General features: G+C 35.5%; 4 protein-coding genes across 5 annotated transcripts; 2 read left to right on the forward strand and 2 right to left on the reverse strand.

Annotated features, from left to right (window-relative positions):
* Window positions 1-3,736: 3,736 nt before the first annotated feature.
* On the reverse strand, window positions 3,737-6,620 carry LOC106366261 (histidinol dehydrogenase, chloroplastic-like). Its single transcript, XM_048739493.1, has 13 exons — window positions 6,392-6,620; window positions 6,192-6,304; window positions 6,056-6,108; window positions 5,910-5,982; window positions 5,718-5,819; window positions 5,536-5,637; window positions 5,360-5,431; window positions 5,198-5,260; window positions 5,072-5,113; window positions 4,931-4,990; window positions 4,675-4,785; window positions 4,370-4,540; window positions 3,737-4,288 (listed from the first exon to the last, which is right to left on the reverse strand). The coding sequence occupies exons 1-13, from the start codon at window positions 6,447-6,449 to the stop codon at window positions 3,914-3,916; spliced, it is 1,395 nt and encodes a 464-aa protein (XP_048595450.1). The 5' UTR covers window positions 6,450-6,620; the 3' UTR covers window positions 3,737-3,913.
* A 51-nt stretch (window positions 6,621-6,671) lies between these two features.
* LOC106364150 (increased DNA methylation 1) lies at window positions 6,672-9,347 on the forward strand. The gene has a single exon (XM_013803765.3). It carries the CDS (start codon window positions 7,379-7,381, stop codon window positions 9,107-9,109), a length of 1,731 nt encoding a protein of 576 aa, XP_013659219.2. The 5' UTR covers window positions 6,672-7,378; the 3' UTR covers window positions 9,110-9,347.
* Window positions 9,348-9,486: 139 nt separating this feature from the next.
* On the reverse strand, window positions 9,487-10,285 carry LOC106364137. Of its 2 annotated transcripts, XM_013803764.3 has the most exons (3): window positions 10,061-10,285; window positions 9,781-9,886; window positions 9,487-9,694 (listed from the first exon to the last, which is right to left on the reverse strand). In XM_013803764.3, exons 1-3 carry the CDS (start codon window positions 10,168-10,170, stop codon window positions 9,680-9,682), a joined length of 231 nt encoding a protein of 76 aa, XP_013659218.1. In that variant the 5' UTR covers window positions 10,171-10,285; the 3' UTR covers window positions 9,487-9,679. The 2 variants fall into 2 exon arrangements, with proteins under 2 accessions (XP_013659218.1, XP_022567333.2); XM_022711612.2 differs by having other exon boundaries at window positions 9,619-9,886; window positions 10,061-10,266.
* Window positions 10,286-12,624: 2,339 nt separating this feature from the next.
* Window positions 12,625-13,230, forward strand: LOC106362731 (agamous-like MADS-box protein AGL23). The gene has a single exon (XM_013802585.3). It carries the CDS (start codon window positions 12,625-12,627, stop codon window positions 13,228-13,230), a length of 606 nt encoding a protein of 201 aa, XP_013658039.2.
* The last annotated feature ends 7,414 nt before the right edge of the window (window positions 13,231-20,644 follow it).

The raw sequence follows: 20,644 nt of genomic DNA on the forward strand, positions 1-20,644 counted from the left end.
GTGCATTTGACTTTGACCGTAACAATGTGCTTGTGTATGATAAGGCAACCAAGAAGGTTCTGCTTCGGGGAAGAAACACTAACGGTCTGTATCAGTTGAAAGGGTCTCAGTTTCAGGCGTTCTACTCCACAGGTCAAGCCGCTGCAAGTGATGAGATCTGGCATAAACGTCTGGGACATCCCAATCCAGTTACACTCCAACATCTATCATCTATCAAGTCTATATCTATCAATAAAAGTTCAAAAGGCCAATGTGAAGCGTGCAAGATGGGAAAGAGTGCTCGTCTTCCGTTTGAAGCCTCAACGTTTCGAGCAACACGACCTCTTGAACGTCTCCACTGTGATCTTTGGGGGCCAGCTCCGGTCACTTCGGTCCAAGGATTTATCTACTACGTTGTTTTTATTGACAATTTCTCTAGACATAGCTGGTTGTTTCCTTTAAAGAAGAAGTCAGATTTCTTCTCTGTATTTGTTGCTTTTCAAAACAATGTTCAGAATCAATACAATGCTTCTATTGGTTCTTTTCAATGCGATGGGGGTGGAGAATTTATAAGCAATCAGTTCTTGATTCATCTACAACAATGTGGGATCAAACAACTCATCTCATGCCCTCATACACCGCAACAGAACGGTCTTGCAGAAAGGAAACATCGTCAAATCACTGAAATGGGATTGTCACTGCTATTCCATAGTCAGGTTCCTCAGAAGTTTTGGGTAGAAGCCTTCTTTACCGCAACCTATCTGAGCAACATGCTGCCACACAGTGCTCTATCTGATCATAAAACTCCATCCGAAATCCTCCACAACAGACCACCTCAGTACTCCTCCTTGAAGGTGTTTGGTTGTGCCTGCTTCCCCACATTGAGAGACTACACAAGAAACAAGTTTGATCCGAGATCATTAAAGTGTGTACTTCTTGGATACAGTGAGAAGTTTAAAGGCTACCGCTGCTTGATGCCATCGACGGGACGTGTTTATATCAGCAGGCATGTAACATTTGATGAAGCAGATTTTCCCTTTTCTAATGTCTACCAGCACCTTAGAACTCCTGCCAAAACACCTCTGATGGAAGCATGGTATAAGAGTCTTTCGGTGAAGTCTCTCAACTGTGATATAAACCGCACCACTACTGCGTCAGTTAACTCGCCTCCACAAGCAACAGTTCATCTTCCGAGTTCAAGTCTTCATGAGGCTCCAGTTCAAACGCATCAACAGTCTGAGACGAGCTTAAATGAAGGATCTACGGCTTCCTCATCATCAAGTGTTGCACCAAACACCACAGAACCCATCACCAACCGTGAAATACCTGTTGGGAATGAGGTAAGACACGGAATGATCACTCGGTCTCAGTCAGGAATTGTCAAACCAAATCCGAGGTATGGCCTGTTAACAGAGAATGTAGTCTGCCTGGAGCCAAGGACAGTAGCTGAAGCTCTCAAGCACCCAGGATGGAACAATGCAATGCATGAGGAATATGATAACTGCATGCTAGCAAACACATGGTCCTTAGTTCCTTACACTCCTGACATGAAAGTTTTGGGAAACAGATGGATTCACAGAATCAAGCTAAACTCTGATGGAACGGTGAAGAAACTGAGATCTCGCCTGGTAGCTCAATGAAACAATCAAGAAGAAGGAGTCGACTACCTTGAGACTTACAGTCCGGTGGTAAGAACAGCTACAGTCAGGTTAATCATTCATATAGCTACGGTCCTTGAGTGGGATATCAAGCAAATGGACGTCGCAAACGCATTTCTTCATGGAGATTTGACTGAGACAGTATACATGCGTCAACCAGTTGGCTTCGTAGACAAAACACAACCGGATCATGTATGTCTGCTACACAAGTCATTGTATGGTCTAAAACAATCGCCAAGGGCATGGTTTGACAAGTTCTCTTCGTTTCTGCTTGAGTTCGGGTTCAAATGCAGCATTAAAGACCCCTCTCTGTTTGTGTTCTCAAGAGGAAAAGATGTGATTATGCTCCTTCTGTATGTGGACGACATGTTAATCACCGGAAACAAATCAGAAGCCATGAAGAAGTTCTTATACGAGATCAACAATCAGTTCAGAATGAAAGATCTTGGTAAAATGGAATACTTTCTAGGGATACAAGCTCAATATGATAAGAATGGAGTATTCTTGACACAGGAGAGATACGCTCTAGACCTTCTGGCTTCCGCAGGTATGAGTAACTGTTCGGTTGCAGACACTCCCTTACCGATACAGCTAAACAAAGTCCCAAATCAAGACGTTGCATTCGAAAATCCCTCTTACTTCAGAAGCCTGGCTGGCAAGTTACAGTACCTCACCTTAACAAGACCGGATCTTCAGTTCGCAGTGAACTTCGTATGTCAGAAGATGCACGAGCCATCAGTATCAGATTACAATCTACTGAAGAGAATCTTGCGATACGTTAAGGGAACAACTGATTGGGGTATAAAGTTCAACAGCGACACAAACTTCACGATTCGTGCTTACAGCGACAGTGATTGGGCAGGATGTCCTCATACAAGACGATCAACAGGTGGATTTTGCACCTTCCTTGGAACAAACATCATCTCGTGGTCGTCGAAGAAGCAACCCACAGTCTCACGAAGCTCTACAGAAGCAGAGTATAGATCACTGTCCGAGACGGCTTCTGAACTGAGTTGGCTGTGCTCGATAATGCGCGAAATAGGAGTACCAATTCAGGTAACACCAGAGCTCTACTGTGATAATTTGTCCTCTGTTTATTTAACAGCCAACCCAGCCTATCATAAACGGTCAAAACATTTCGAGCTTGATTACTACTATGTTCGAGAAAGAGTAGCTCTCCGCGCGTTAGTGGTCAAACATGTTCCGGCGTCAAAACAGCTCGCGGATATATTCACGAAGTCTCTGCCGTATGTTCCGTTTGACGAGCTGCGATTCAAACTTGGCGTCTGTGAATCACCCACTCCAAGTTTGAGAGGGACTATTAAACGAGCTCCTTCAAACGACACAGTTTCGGTAATGGATTCTAAAGGCAAAGCCAAAGTGGGCCTCGAAGACAAGAATCAAGAGAAAGGCCCAAGAGAAGGAAGAACCGCGCAACGGCTTCTTTTGAATCACGACAAGGTGGTGGCCAGAAACAAAGTACAGATGACGTCGTGCCGTGGAGAAGGTAATGGATTGAAGCTGTCAAATCAGTTCTCAGCCCTTGATTGTGAAGCATCATAAGATCATGACATCTGTCGAGGAACACTAGGGTTTTAGATCTTTGTATAAATATCCATAGATGTAACCTCAAGTTTCGCAGGTTCAATGAAATGCATTTTCAGTAATTAAAGCATCATCTTCTTCAGTTTACAAATCTCTTTACTTCCTTCTGTACGAATTTCGGTTCGATTAGTCAAATTAAAACCGGTTAGATCGGTTCGATTTAGAGAGAGTTTGAAAGCTTGAAGCAAGGTAGCAGTGCTATTAAAACGAGGTGGACCTTGATGATGTTCAGAAACTTATATGGATGATACTGCTGATGCTAAAGCGTATCAAGATGTGAGTCCAAACTTTGTTACCACTTTTGAATCCTTCTTTGTTGGACTGTGTTAGCATTTGTTAGATATTCAGGAGCTGAATGATATTCATCTCCCTCTCCTTGTGATGGTATTGTTCGATTTTGCAAGAACCTAAACTCAAAACATGTGTTGTTCGGTCTGTTCCTTTCACTCTGCAGTTCTTGAAGAACCTTTGGCAGCTTGAGAGCAGGAAGAAACTGATCAACAAAACGATTCTATCATTCTTGAAGCTTACTGTATTAACGTGAAGTCTCTGTCATTTGTAAATAAACCAATCCAGATTATGACAAAGAGTGTTACATCTCTTTATTTATACCATCAAACAATCTGAAGAAACCAAACTTTCTCTCCTATGAATCTGAAACTGACGTTCATTCACTTGGTTTGAGAAGCCTGTTTAGCTTCAATATCCTTGAGTCTGAGTGTAACCGCTCTCTTGTGTGCATCTAGACCTTCGATTTCAGCCATAGTCGCCACATAAGGACCAAGGTTTCTCAGACCTTCCTCTGTCAAGGACTGTACAGTCATGAACTTCAAGAAAGAGTCTAGAGAGACGCCACTGTACATTCTCGCATACCCGTATGTTGGAAGAACGTGGTTTGTGCCGCTAGCGTAATCACCAACACTCTCTGGCGTCCATGGCCCTATGAAAACAGAACCTGCGTTCTCGATCAGTCCCTCCCATTTCTCAGCGTCTTTTACGTTGATGATCAAGTGTTCAGGTGCATACACGTTTGAGAAAGTTATTGCCTGAAAGATTAAGAAAAAAAGTTGGTTTGGGATGGTGAGAGCAAAAGTGTGACGGTAGAGAGAGAGAGAGGGTGTGGGTACCTCAATCATATCTCGAGCAAATACTGTGAAACTGTGACTTAGTGCTTTTGAAGCAAACTCTCCTCTAGGAAGGCTTTTGCACTGTTTGGCGATTTCTTCTTCGATAGCTTTGAGGTTTACACCGTCGCCTACAATAACAAGAACAACTTGACTGTCTGGACCATGCTCAGCCTGTAGAGACACCAACAAAAAAACAAAAGAAAGAAATGCACAAGTTAGGAGGTATGATAAGAAGAATAGACACAAACTCATCCTGGTGTGTTAAAACTGAACATGTTTTGTAGTTGCCGGTGAGAGAGGAATACCTGAGAAAGCAAGTCTGCTGCAATGTAAACTGGACTAGCATGTTCATCAGCGATGACTAGAACTTCTGAAGGGCCAGCAGGCATATCAATCGAAACCATTGCCTCGCTGTTCTGAAGTAAGAGAAACATAAACAAAATGAGAGGTAAACTTGGATCCAATATGACTCATATCCCTTTTCATTTCTGTTTTCCTCATTGATAAAGAGTAGTCTAAATAAGGTAGAACCAAAAAGTAATAAAGGAACGATATATGTACTTGTAGAATCATCTTAGCAGCTGTAACATACTGATTCCCAGGACCAAAAATCTTCTCAACCTGCCAATAATTACCAAAGCAAATTAATGTGTGGTTGGCTGGAAAAATGTAAACCAATTCATATTAAAACCCTATTTATACCTTGGGACAAGAATCAGTCCCCCAGGCCATGGCAGCTATAGCCTGCAAAGGCAATATGGAAATTTACAAAATCTTAGAAATAAAAAAAAGATGCCCAGCATTATGAAAAGGCTAACACAAACACACCTGAGCTCCACCAGCTTTAAGTATGTGAGTTACACCAGCCCTCTTAGCACAATACAGCACCTCCTGCAACAATACCATAACACAAAACATCAGCTCAGTAGCTAGTAGATAGAACGTGAGTGATATTGAATATCCTCAGAAACAAAACAGCTAGAGTGTTACCTTACATATGCTTCCTTCCTTAGTTGGTGGAGTTGCGAGTACAACTGTTTTACATCCAGCAATCTGAGCAGGCTGAGAGAAGAATCAAATAAAAAGAAAGATCACATTATTGCACAACTTCAAGAAGAATAAGAAGGAAAAAAAAAGGCAAAAGTACTAAACACTAGATAGCTTACAATAGCAAGCATCAAAGCAGTAGATGGCAAAACAGCTGTTCCACCAGGGACATAAAGACCTACAGACCCAATAGATCTCGACACCCTTTTACATCTGACACCCTAAAAAAAAAAGACAAAACGAGTGAAAATTACCTTGAAGACTTAAAGTAGCTATCAGGTGACTGACTGAATGGACTTACTTTCATATTCTCAACGCTTTTCTCAGTTGATTTTTGAGCCAAGTGAAATGCATAAATGTTGTCATACGCAACATCAAACGCTTCTTTGACTTTAGAGTCAAGCTAAACACAAAAAAGACAGAAACGAAACTCATTTACTACACATGAAAGAGCAGTTCAAAACCATGTATGTCTACAATGTTAGTCTTCTACCTCAGGAAGAGAAAGCTCAGACACATCTTCCACCACGTTATTGAGTTGGACTTTGTCAAATCTTTCAGTATATCTGAAACAGAAGCAAGTTAAAATGGTTTCCATGGAAAATATGGAATGAAACTAAAAGACTATCAGTGACTTACTCTTTGACAGCAACATCTCCTTTGCAACGAACGGCGTCGATGATTGGGTTAACCTGAAGAGAGGAAAGATCATGTCCATAAGGATAAGACAAGTGGGCACATTCACAAGCAAGCAAGAGAGGAAGCAAGCTTTTACAGTGGTGAAAATGGAAGAGAAGTCAATGCGAGGACGTGACTTCAAGTTTTCAACTTGAGAGAAACTAAGTTCAGATAATCTATACGACTTCATTGCGCACCTAACAACGTCTCCTGAAAAAACGAGACTTTTGCATTTGGTTGAGTATGAAACGGATTAGTGAAAGCTTGAAAAATCTCATAATCGGATAAAGCTCGTACCTTTTTTAGAAACAGCTGTGTGAGGGGAGAAGGAGAGACGAGCAAGATCGAATGACATTTTCACCTGATTGCTCAAACACAGAGAGTGTGTCGCCGGCGGAAATGAACGGAGATGATTGAATGGGTTTGAAAATGGATACAATTGTTATTGGGCCGAGTAATAGAAAGGCCCATCATGAATTTAATTGTTTGAGCTGATGCAAGAGAAAACACAGGAAGACTAGAGCATATCAAAGAAAGAATATCAAAGTTCCTGGCAAGTGTTATTTGGGGGCTAATGGTGCAAGAACATCTCCTATCGTAATACTCCATTTTTTTTCCTTCAAAGTAAAGTAAAAGTGAATATGAAATAAAAATACTAGGACCTAATTCTATTTCTAAGTGATGAACAAACAAAAAATAAATTACTTCATTTATAAAATACTTTATAATGGAATGAGATATAAAATTGAGTTGGGACATTGTTTATTACATAATCACTTTTACCCTATTTTACAGAAAAAATGCGTAGAGTTGGAGATACCCTAAATAACTTATTGACAATAGTGGATTATATTATTCATATGCTCTTAATATTTTGTTTCTACAATTTAATGACATAGCAATGATTTGATATATGGTTTATTGGTACTCCACATGCAATTTAGCTCATGTATTTAATTAAAAAAATATAGCTCATGTATATTAACAAGAATTTACAAAACCCATCCAATATTTATGTTCTTTTTTAAAAAAAAATTGGTTTTCCAACTCTCTAGTCTTCGTCTGCATTATCAATAAACAATGAAAACTATTTTGGTTTTTAACTTCAAAAAAAAAAAAACTCAGTAGAAAATTTCCATTTAATTAAGGTATAAACATGTCAAAAAAACGGTAATTATCTTAATCGAAGCGAAAAAAGGAAAACAAATAAATAAACCCTCCAAAAACCTTACGCCGGATTAGTCTCAGAAAAACCTAAATAGTTTCCTCTCCTTCCTCACCACGATGATGATGACGACGGATGATGATCTCAACGATCCATGCGATTTCGTCACTGTAGAAGCGGAATCGAACCCAGACTCACTCCAACAATGGCTCTCCACCGTAGAAAACGGAAAGGCGAACGGGACGCGGCGGTCGGATATCTCCACGAAGGCGAAGAAGCACCTCTCCTCTCTCGGCTGGCGTTTCGCTTACTTTCCTAAACGGAATAAGAAGCGAGAGCTCCGCTATAAATCTCCTAAAGGAAAGTGGTTCTACTCCTTAGCCACAGCTTGCTCGAGCTGTGTCCACGAAGACGACGATGGCTCGAGACGAGAGCTGATCGTTCCCGAATCTGATGAGTCTCCGAGAGACCTCTCAGTAGCTTTCATCGAAACCGTTTCTGGTGATAATGTATCGAGGAGGAGGAAGAAGAGAGTGAAGGATTGTGAAACGGCGGCGTTTAGTGGGAACAAAGCGCTTATTGTGTCGAAGAAGAGGAAGGAGAGAGTGAATGTTGGTGAAACGGCTGCGTTTAGTGGGACCAAAGTCGTTCTCATTGTTGATGTGTCGAAGAAGAGGAAGAGAGTGAGTGACTGTGAAACGACTGCGTTTAATGGGGTAGCTCTTAAAGAAGAAAAGAATCATCCTTTGTCTGATATTCTCAATGTTGATGTTATAAACCAACAAGAGAAGAAGAGAATGGCTGCTGCTGCGTTTAACAGCAAAGCCAAGGGGGAGATAAGGCCGAGGTTTGAGAAGTCGTTGAGGAAGGTCTTACAAGTGATGGAGAAGAAGAATGAAACGTGTGAAAAGGAGTCTGTAAGGTTCTGGAGGAAAGACTGTGGTCCAGAGAAGAATTGTGACGTGTGTTGTGTCTGTCATTTTGGTGGAGAGTTGCTTCTATGCGACGGTTGTCCATCAGCGTTTCACCATACTTGCATAGGGTTGCACATTCTTCCAGAGGAAGAGCTCTGGTTCTGTCCATGTTGCTGCTGCGATATCTGTGGATCAATGGTAACGTTGGGAAACAGCAAGCTGATGACTTGTGAGCAGTGTCAAAGAAGGTTTCATCTAAAGTGTTTGAAACAAGAGACTTGTCTTGTTTCGTGTAGAGGCTGGTTCTGTAGTAAGCAATGCAGCAGAGTTTATTCCGGGCTTCAGAGTCTACTAGGACGTAAGATTGTGGTAGGGGAAGAGGGTTTGGTTTGGAGTTTGATTAGAGCTCCTAATGATGGTGAACACTACGATGATGAACAAATGGCCAAGCTAGACTCTGCTGTTGAGATACTTCACCAAGGGTTTGAGCCTTCAACGGACCCTTTCTCTGGGAGAGACCTTGTCGAGGAGTTGATATACAGGAAGGACGCTAGTGGCGTGGGTCGTGGGTTTTACACGGTTTTGGTAGAGAGGAACAACGAGCCTGTGACTGTGGCGGCGATGAGAGTTGACAAAGATGTAGCTGAGATCCCTTTGGTGGCGACATTGTCTAGTTACAGGAGAAGTGGGATGTGTAGAGTGCTTATGGATGAGTTGGAGAAGCAGATGTCTAGAATGGGAGTTCGTAGATTGGTTTTGCCTGCTGCTAAAGAGGTTGTGAGTACTTGGTCTCAGGGGTTTGGGTTCAAGGTGATGGATAGTTGGGAGAGGTTGGAGTTTGTGAAACATGGGATGCTTGATTTCGTTGGCACTGTGATGTGCAGTAAGTTTCTGAGGGAAAGAGAAGTGTCAGGAGAGTCAAGCTTAACTGAATAGGAGTTGGGAACAGAACCTGATAACACTTTTTGTCATGTAAAGATTCAATCTACTCTTGACGTGGGATAACAAAGCATATAACTTTTTGTACATCTTTTAGTGTGTTAACTAAATCAGACACCTTGATCGGATCCATAACTACTGTATACAAGTTTCTTAGAGAAACAACCAAGAAAATGCAATATAAGAAGCATTTTCTAAAGAGTATTGGCTCAATCTGAGGTAACAAGTTTTAATCTGAAAAGCCTCTGTCTATGGTCCAAATAATGCAGGCTTCTTCTAGAGGTATGAAGACGATTGGTCATTCATGAACTCAAAAAAGTCTCAGGCATTCCCACAAATCACAAATGCATAAATTAATCTAAGGCTCAAGATGATGAACTAAAGCTTGAACAATCCACACAATATTCAAATGAAGAATACACACTTTATTGTAAGTTCAGAGAGTTGATCTTAACATTTTATTACTACTATACATATACAAACTTGTTGCCTATTTTTTTTTGTTCTTTTTAACAAATTCAGAAAATAAATCAGATGATTAAGGTAGAGATTAGGCCGGTCCCATCACTATGTCATTTGCCACTGCAATTCATAGCAAAAAACTAAGCTAAATAAGCAAATATATATAACTTAACAAACCATATACATAACTGAGGAAGAAACAAGACCTTAAGAACAGGCTCTCCTTTGTTAGTATTAGCAGATTGTTTAGCCATTTGCTGTAACTGAGCTTGTGCAGCCCTTCCATGTGCAGACTTTTTAAACTCTTCTTCTCTGCCCGTTTCACACAAAACAAAGACATTTGCATACAAATTTTCAGACACAAGCTCTGTCTTAATGATCCAAACATGAATTCAAGGTTCTAAATCGGAAAGAAGTAAACTTTCAATAGATATGATTCGGAATCGGGAAGATTAAAATGAAGAGCAGGAGAAAGAGAGAGAGTACCGTCGCATGGCAGCTTCGGCGGCTCTGGCGCGAGCTTCGGCGGAGGCTTGTCTCTCTTCTTCCTTACGCTGCTTCTTTTGCGTTCCGTTGATGCAACTGAAACAACCCATCGCCGATCAGATTGGTTAATTGATTGACTCTCTTCGCTTGTCTTCTCTGCTATTTTACCAAAGTGACAACGCACGCTGATCGGAGAACTAGACAAAGAAGACGCGTCTTCTTCTGCCGATAATGGGCTTCTTTCACCGTGTTTTCTTCTACCATAATGGGCTTCCTTAAATGTTTATGGGCTTTTTAATTTTAGATTAATTAATTAATTACGTTCATTTATCTGTAAGTATGTGAGGTTATGGACCTTTTCATTCCTTAAATGCTTATGGGCTTTTTCATTTTCAATAGATTTTACTTATCTCAAATGTTTTAAAATTTATCTGTATGGTTTTTCAAACATTTAAATTTTATTCACTGAATAAATATAAGTATGTGAGGTTTATCTTTTTTTGCTACTAATTTTAGCTGGTTTTTCTTTAGAAACATGCATTAGGTTTTGGTGATGAGAGATGTAAAAACATCCACATATATATATATATATATATATATATATCAAATTTTGAAGAAACGTTTTTTAAATAAAATAAAAAATAATAATAACATAATAGACTTTGAATTTTCAACTACTATTCTATTTGTATTTCTTATATATTTATTTTTTAAAATTATTTTTAGATATTTGCAATGATGGATAATTGTTCTGATGTTTTCATTGACATTGTATAGTGGCATTCTGTAAAATCTATCTAATTCTTAAAAACAGTTAGCAAACACACTGGGATTGCTTAATTAGCAGTACGTTTTGCTAAAAAGAAACAAGGGAGCATCTCCGTTAGTTTGACAGCATTTTAGCACAAAACATTTAGTGCAAATTGATAAACTTAGCATTGCTAACTCTTATTAAATAGCGAATCAGTTTTACAGGAAGCCGTAAAATAGCAACAAATATAGCTTGTGCAAGTTACTTGCCTGAGACGTTGACCACGAGGTTCAACCATGCATTGACGAATAAGTTTTATCTGCATAGCTTAACTGCTTAAGTCATGTTCAACCAGTGACGAATAAGTTTTATTGGTAGATAAGAACTTGTTGAGAGGATGCTACACTATATAAAGAGAGAAAAGGCTTTGATTTACTTTTAATGCTTCTAAAACAAAAACACATTTTAGGGTTCGAACTTGGTAACGTTGTAACAAAAGATCTGTTATTTTAAATAAAAGATATATATTCATTGATATACAACAAATTTTATCCATTAAACTGATGTCTTTCACTTACACAATTACTCACCACTTTCCAAATGTTAGTTATCGTCCAGTTATGAAGGATATATAAGAACCAAAATAAAAGTCATAGAAGACGTCACTCTTCATAGCGTGATGATGTTACAGTTTCATATTATGATGAGTTTGAAAATAATTGTATGCTTAAAATTAACAAGCAAGCAGAGATTTGCATCATATACAATTAACAACATAATAGAGATCCATCCATAAGCATATACAAAGTACTATGCTAAGAAGCACTTGAGTAAAAAAAAAGCAAGAATAACTCCTACATGGTTTGTCCTGTAATGGAAATAAGAATGAAGCTGTACATGTTTAAGCTGCTTGGGAGTTTTAAAATTTTTAACCTAAATATCGTTGTAGTATTAACATCAAAAGGTCTGAAACTTCCAAGGCATAATCATCGATTAATACTCCATAGTTATCTACATCACAAGACAAGCTATATATGTAAAATGGATTCACCTTTGATGAACAAAGCTTGTATACGTACTTGCTAACTCTTTTGAAGGAACGTACATATACTAAAGGGGATCCGCTACAGAACATCATATCAAACAAGGAGAGCATGTGAAGATTCGACCCATATCAATGCTCTAGTTCTCAACCGCTTGAGACGGTGTGAATGAGGTTTCAACCAGCGAAGCCTCTACGCAAGGTCACAAGCCAATGAAAGCAGAACATAAACAATTGGTTTAGAGGTAGATAAGTAGGCAGGGCTATATACAGTTAAGAACTTTGTTGAGAGAGAACGAACAAAAACAACATGTGCATATTATTCTACCACCATCCCAGGTATTTTTTCACTCACCTGAGACTTGTGTTTCAACATTTTTTGTAATTAATACATTAAAGTAAGGAAGTTTAAGTTAAAAATGTTATTTACAAATTTGTATTGAAATATAAAATGATACTTTTGTGAAACAAAATTAAAATCTTAAAATATCATTTTTGTAAAATGGAAAGAGATTTTACAATCTTGGTATGTTGACTCTAATTCTGCAATAATGACTAAAGACTTTTAAAATATAGTAGTTGCCAAATAATTAGTCAAATATGCATATTAATTAGTCAATACATTCTCTTTATGAACATTAAATGTTTTCAACTAATATAAAATCCTTCTATACATATACTTTTTCCTATAAATATAATGTGCACGACCATGGTTATTAAGACACAAACCTAAAAAAACTATCAGAAACCAAACACCCTAGTTCCTAAACAATGAAACATACAAAGGGAAAGCAAAAGATCGAGATGAAAAAAGTTGAATCCTACAAAGCCAGAAGGACTACTTTTTACAAACGTAAAGCTGGGATTTTAAAGAAGATGAACGAGATCATTGCAGAATGCGGTGTGGAAGCATCTTTCTTGGTGTTCCCTGAATCCGGATATCCTCGTACATTCGCACACCCGTCTATGGAAGATGCTGTTGATCGAGTAAAGTGCTCTTTGGGACATGAACCATCTGGGAAAGACGATGCCAGTATTGGATCACTAGTGGAAGCTCATAAGAAGCTAAAGAATGAGGAGCTCGCGAAAAAATTGTGTGATCTCCATGAGGAGCTAAAAATGGCGGAGGAGAAGGAAAAGAAGATGGTGGAGAAAAAGAAAATTAAGGAATTGAAAAATGAGTGGCCGAATACTCTAAATGAAGGCGTGAACAAGGATGAGTTGAAGCGGGTGCACCAAGCCTTTGTGGAGTTAAGTTATAGCTTATCAGGTAAGGCTTTACAGAGGTTGGGAAAAGATGGTGATGGTTCGTCTTCTGCTCTTGCAGAACGTGGATATTGTGATGGTGGCGAAGCAGGAGCGGGTGAACAAACTTGATTTAATCTAATCCAGTTGTTGCAAAAAAAAAAAAATCTAATCCAATTTAAATTTCTGTTTATGTTATATTTGAATTTGAATTTGAATTTGAATTTCTGTTTTTATCTAATCCAATTTGAATTTCTGTTTATGTTATTTTTGAATTTGAATTTGAATTTCTGTTTTTATCTAATCCAATTTGAATTTCTGTTTTTATGTTATTTTCCTTTGTCGTTGTTTTAATAGATCTTGTTATATAATTGGTGTAATTAATCATGGACTATTCATCTAAGCTAGTCGCATTGTCTTTAGAATTGCATTTTAAATTTGACTAGCTTGACTCGTGCGTCCGCATGGATATTTATTTTTTATTCTTATATATTCTAATCTCTGAGAATGTTATCAACTTTTTTTTTTGTGTTCATGTTGTAGATTAATATGTTATTTAGTTTTGACATTTGTGTATCATGTTCAATACGTTTAGCTTCCACATTATTAGAAATTTTGTTTTTACGTTCTTCAGACTTTTATTCAATTTATTTTGATATATTAAACAACAAAATGTAAATATTAGAGATCTAGATATACTTTTTAAGTTTTATTAAATTGCATTCCAAATATTTTGATTTAAATATATATATATATAAGTTCATATCTAATCTATTTGATTTTTTTAAATAAATACATGTCTAGAGTTTGATTTGTGCGCCTACGCGGCTATTTATTTTAACTTGTAAAATCATTGTTACCTTATAAACTATTGGTAATTACTGGATTTTATTAACTGTGATCAAACAATATTAGACTATTGTTTGATTATTATCGTATTGAATGCATTAGTATCACAAATAAAAGATTACTAATACATTCAAGTATAATTATTATTTTTTTGTTTCTACTAATTTTATATTATGCTCAAACCCTAATATTTAAAAAGGTAATTTTCTCAAAATCATTTTTTAAAGTTTTTCTCACCAAAATGTCTTCAAAGAAGAAAAAGATTAAAAGACATTTGAGATAAAGGAGGTAGAAAAGACTCTTCAGTGGTTTTTAATATATAAATATAAATTAATTTAGGAAATTTCTCAATTTACATGTTAAAATTAGTAAAAACTAAAACATGCAATTATAGAAAAATCTAAAACGGGCTATTATTGGAAATTTCTCTATTTTAAATGTTAAAATTAGTAATTATATCTATATTATAAATGGACAACTTATTTTTTGACAAAAATATATGCTCAATATTTATTAAATATTAAAAAGGAGTCATATTGATTTTATATATTAATATGTGTATTAAATGTTTTTAGTTCGTATAAAACAGCTAGCAATACAAAATTTTATTCGAATTTTTTCGTTTATGTCGAATTTATGTTACTCACATAGAAAATTATAATATTTTTTCAGTTTAGTTATTGTAAATTATAAAAATGGATTATTTATTTTTACCTGAATATTTTTTAAATTAAAAAAAAATTGAAATGATATTTAGGAGTAATCACACATAGGATCTACGTGGTCTATCTTTTTGGAAAATAATAATGGCAATGTAGTTTATTTAGATGAGAATAAAATATTAATCGTGTTTTAGATTTACATGGCAATATAGTTTTAATAATAGCGAAATATATGGCAAGATAATAAATACATTTTGATTTATAAGGCAATGAAGTTAATTAAAGCGAAATATATGTTAGAGAATCACGTTTTGGATTTGCATGGCAAGATAATAAATATTATTTGTGTATGTGTTACATTTAATTAGATAATCTTTAATTAAAAGGAGTGGCATGAAATGGTAAATATTGAGTAAAACTCAGGGTTAAGTACAAAATGTACTCATATTTTAATAGATTAGATATTTTAATAGATTAGATGTTTATAATCTTTTCAGACTTAAAAGGCTAAAACCATAATGGTATAATTAATTTCATACTCGTTTCCGTTATTCAGACTTTTTTTTCTTGTGAATAGCTGAATTATCATAGAAATTAGGCTCATGCCCAAATAAAGTTCATGTTACAGAGTGCAGCCTTAGCCACACAATTAGCGGGTCCATTATGCTCTCTAGAAACAAAGGAGAAAAAAACAGAAAATAAAAGAAGCATATAGGGTTTCGGTGTCCTATAGAATTCCGTAAAAACGATAGCTCTGACGATCCCGAGGGAGTCTGATCGAATCCAGACTTTAGTGTGTCCAGGGTGACTCGCGTGGGATAGGGCCGATCGCCAATCTTTCCGTGAGGAGAGGTGATTTCACACAAGATTGTGCTTAGAAACCTTGCTGTGGAGGGACGTTTGGTACTGTGAATATCCAGCCGAGTCATGTTTCCTTTGTTGATGGGTTCCAAGCAGCGTCCGTGTTACACAGTACGGTCCATGTCGGGATCGAGGGAATATGTGGTTGCATCGGAGCTTTGATCTGGTCATACATACCATATATGATGCACGTCAGACAGAGACCAATGCGCAGGGGCGGAGGCAGTGTAACCAGTGTTTGAGGTGTGGGTCAGATGACCCCACTATTTTTAAAAAATATATATGTTATTTCAAAAAATAATTTATTTATTCATTGATATACGACAATCGCATCCCTTAAACTAATGTCTTTCAACTAATGTCTTTCACTTACAAAACCACTTCCCACTTTCCAAATCGTAGTTATCCAGCTACAAAGAATTAAGATAAGAACCAAAATGAACGCCACTGAAAACGTTACTCTTCCATATTGTGATGATGTTACACTTTTATAATATGACGAGCTTGAAATTGATTGTATGCTTAAAATTAAAAGGCAACCAGAGATTTGCATTATATCATATACATTAACAACAAAATAGAGATCCATCGATTAGCATATACCACAAGTACTATGCCATGAAGCACTACTTGAGTGTTGAGTCAAACAAGCGTGAATCAATCCCACATTGCTTGTTATTTAATGGAAATAAGAATGAAGCATGTACATATTTAAGCGGCTTTGGGAGTTTTAATATTTTTAACCTAAATACCATTTTAGTATTATGATTAAAAGTTTTGAAACTTCCTAGCCATAATCATCGGTTACTTTATAGTTATCTACATCACATGACAAGCTATATATGTAAAATGGATTCACCATTTCACCTTTGATGAACAAAGCTTGTATACGTACAAATATTAAAGGGGTCCACGACAGAATATCAAACAATTAAGCGAGAGCATGTCCTGATTCTACCTATATCAATGCTCTAGTTCTCACCGGCTTGAGACGGTGTGCATTAGTTTCAACCAGTACTTGAAGACTCTACACAAGGCCACAAGCCAATGTAAAGCAGAACATTCGTATGATACGATTGACAAATTGATTAAAGGATAGATAAGTAGGCTATATATATACAATTAAGAACTTAGTTGAGAGGAACGAACAAAAACAATATGTGCATATTCACCACCATCCCACATCTTTCTGTCACTCGCTTCAGCTTGTGCACAAGTTTCGACCATCAATTGATGAAACACTATCTTAGCAAAAAAAAAAATTGATGAAACATTACACAATTGCTGAAGGGAGAGAAAGAGAGAGATATAGGATGTGGTATTATGATCTGTAGACAATCGAAGAATTATAGGCGTAGATATTGAGAGACTAGAAAAATTGAGCTACTATATAAAGAGATAGAAGATGACTTTGAAAAATATTTTAACCCTATATATAGAAAATCACATTTTAGGGTAGAAAACATTGTAACCAAAGATTTTCTTATCTTAATTAGAAGATACTCTTCTCTTACTCGGTAGATTACAATAATCTTAGCACATTCTAGCTTGGGTTGACACATTGTAACCAAAGATTTTCTTGTCTTTTTTTACTAAGATTTTCTTATCTTAAGTAAAAGATTTTCTCCTCCTAATACTCATTAGAATACACCAATCGATCTTATCCCTGGAACTAATGTAAGTGCCACATCATCAACTATATCTGAAAATATATGGTTTTATCACCTAAGCATTGATTGGCAGAGCATTAGCATTAGCAGTAGTAATATGCTGCAAGAGATATATTTTTGTTAAACTGTTTAATAGGATGATTAGTAGAGTAGTATGAGTATGCTATTTAAAATTATTATAAAATTAGTATATTATTATAAAAGTTAGTATATAATATATAATATATTTATTTTTAATGAATATATTTCTAATATATGTATATATATTAACATATAAAATTTAAAAGATATATAATTAATTTATTTTATTTAATAATTTTGAAATTATGTTTATATTGAAAAATATTATTTTAAAATAAATTTTATAATTAAAATATCTATTTTTAAAAATAATTTTTCACATTTAAAATAAATTAAATTATATTTTAAAGGTGAAATACTATTAAAACTATTTTTATTGTAATTGAATTTTAGAAATCAAAATTTTATTTTGTGGATATGAAAATAATTTATGATATTATTAAATAACATAATAGCAATGTAGTTAATTAAAGCGAAATATATGTTAGAGAATCACGTTTTGGATTTGCATGGCAAGATAATAAATATTATTTGTGTATGTGTTATATTTAATTAGATAATCTTTAATTAAAAGGAGTGACATGGAATGATAAATATTGAGTAAAACTTAGGGTGAAGTACGAAATGTACTCCTATTTTAATAGATTATGTTTATAATCTTTTCGGACTTAAAAGGCTAAAACCATAATGGTGTAATTAATTTCATATTTGTTTCCGTTATTCAGACTTTTTTTCTTCTGAACAGCTGAATTATCATAGAAATTAGGCTCATGCCCAAATGCAGTTCATGTTACAGAGTGCAGCCTTAGCCACACAATTAGCGGGCCCATTCTGCTCTCTAGAAACAAAGGAGAAAAAAAACAGAAAATAAAAGAAGCATATAGGGTTTCGATGTCCTATAGAATTCCGTAAAAACGATTGCTCTGACGATCCCGAGGGAGTCTGATCGAATCCAGACTTTAGTGTGTCCAGGGTGAATCGCGTGGGATAGGGCCGATCGCCAATCTTTCCGTGAGGAGAGGTGATTTCACACAAGATTGTGCTTGGAAACCTTGCTGTGGAGGGACGTTTGGTACTGTGAAGATCCAGCCGAGTCATGTTTCCTTTGTTGATGGGTTCCAAGCAGCGTCCGTGTTACACAGTACGGTCCATGTCGGGATCGAGGGAATCTGTGGTTGCATCGGAGCTTTGATCTGGTCGTACATACCATATATGATACACTTCAGACAGAGACCAAGGCGCAGGGGCGGAGGCAGTGTAACCAGTGTTTGAGGTGTGGGTCAGATGACCCCACTATTTAAAAAAAAAATATGTTATTTCAAAAAATAATTTATTTATTCATTGATATACGACAATCGCATCCCTTAAACTAATGTCTTTCAACTAATGTCTTTCACTTACAAAACCACTTCCCACTTTCTAAATCGTAGTTATCAAGCTACAAAGAATTAAGATAAGAACCAAAATGAAAGCCACTGAAAACGTTACTCTTCCATAGTGTGATGATGTTACACTTTTATAATATGACGAGCTTGAAATTGATTGTATGCTTAAAATTAAAAGGCAACCAGAGATTTGCATTATATCATATACATTAACAACAAAATAGAGATCCGTCGATAAGCATATACCACAAGTACTATGCCATGAAGCACTACTTGAGTGTTGAGTCAAACAAGCGTGAATCAATCCCACATTGCTTGTTATTTAATGGAAATAAGAATGAAGCATGTACATATTTAAGCGGCTTTGGGAGTTTTAATATTTTTAACCAAAATACCATTTTAGTATTATGATTAAAAGTTTTGAAACTTCCTAGCCATAATCATCGGTTACTTTATAGTTATCTACATCACATGAGAAGCTATATATGTAAAATGGATCACCTTTGATGAACAAAGCTTGTTTACGTACTGGCTAACTCTTTTGAAGGAACGTACAAATATTAAAGGGATCCACGACAGAATATCAAACAATTAAGCGAGAGCGCATGTCCAGATTGTACCTATATCAATGCTCTAGTTCTCACCGGCTTGAGACGGTGTGCATTAGTTTCAACCAGTACTTGAAGACTCTACACAAGGCTACAAGCCAATGTAAAGCAGAACATTCGTATGATACGATTGACAAATTGATTAAAGGATAGATAAGTAGGCTATATATATACAATTAAGAACTTAGTTGAGAGGAACGAACAAAAACAATATGTGCATATTCACCACCATCCCACATCTTTCTGTCACTCGCTTCAGCTTGTGCACAAGTTTCAACCATCAATTGATGAAACACTATCTTAGCAAAAAAAAAATTGATGAAACATTACACAATTGCTGAAGGGAGAGAAAGAGAGATATAGGATGTGGTATTATGATCTGTAGACAATCGAAGAATTATAGGCGTAGATATTGAGAGACTAGAAAAATTGAGCTACTATATAAAGAGATAGAAGATGACTTTGAAAAATATTTTAACCCTATATATAGAAAATCACATTTTAGGGTAGAAAACATTGTAACCAAAGATTTTCTTATCTTAATTAGAAGATACTCTTCTCTTACTCGGTAGATTACAATAATCTTAGCACATTCTAGCTTGGGTTGACACATTGTAACCAAAGATTTTCTTGTCTTTTTTTACTAAGATTTTCTTATCTTAAGTAGAAGATTTTCTCCTCCTAATACTCATTAGAATACACCAATCGATCTTATCCCTGGAACTAATGTAAGTGCCACATCATCAACTATATCTGAAAATATATGGTTTTATCACCTAAGCATTGATTGGCAGAGCATTAGCAGTAGTAATATGCTGCAAGAGATATATTTTTGCTAAACTGTTTAATATGCTGATTGTAGAGCATTATGAGTATGCTATTTAAAATTATTATAAAATTAGTATATTATTATAAAAATTAGTATATAATATATAATATATTTATTTTTAATGGATATATTTTTAATATATATATATTAACATATAAAATTAAAAAGATATAAAATTAATTTATTTTATTTAATAATTTAGAAACTATGTTTAAATTGAAAAATATTATTTTAAAATAAATTTTATAATTAAAATATCTAGTTTTAAAAATATTTTTTCACATTTAAAATAAATTAAATTATATTTTAAATGTGATATACTATTAAAAATATTTTTATTGTAATTTAATTTTTGAAATCAAAATTTTATTTTGTGGATATGAAAATAATTTATGATACTATTAAATAAAATAAATGAATTAATTATATATTTTACTTAGTTTTATAAATTATAAATGCAAATGCTCTTCTAAAAGCTTCATATAAGAGCACTGGCTAGAAAGCATTTAGAGAGCATTAACATTTAGTAAATGATTCTATAAATGATTTTCTAACAATTATTGATTGAATAATGTATAGCATATTGTTAATGCTAATGCTC

The sequence above is a fragment of the Brassica napus genome, chromosome A9 (genome assembly GCF_020379485.1).
Source record: "Brassica napus cultivar Da-Ae chromosome A9, Da-Ae, whole genome shotgun sequence".
In the NCBI taxonomy this organism is placed as follows: domain Eukaryota; kingdom Viridiplantae; phylum Streptophyta; class Magnoliopsida; order Brassicales; family Brassicaceae; genus Brassica; species Brassica napus.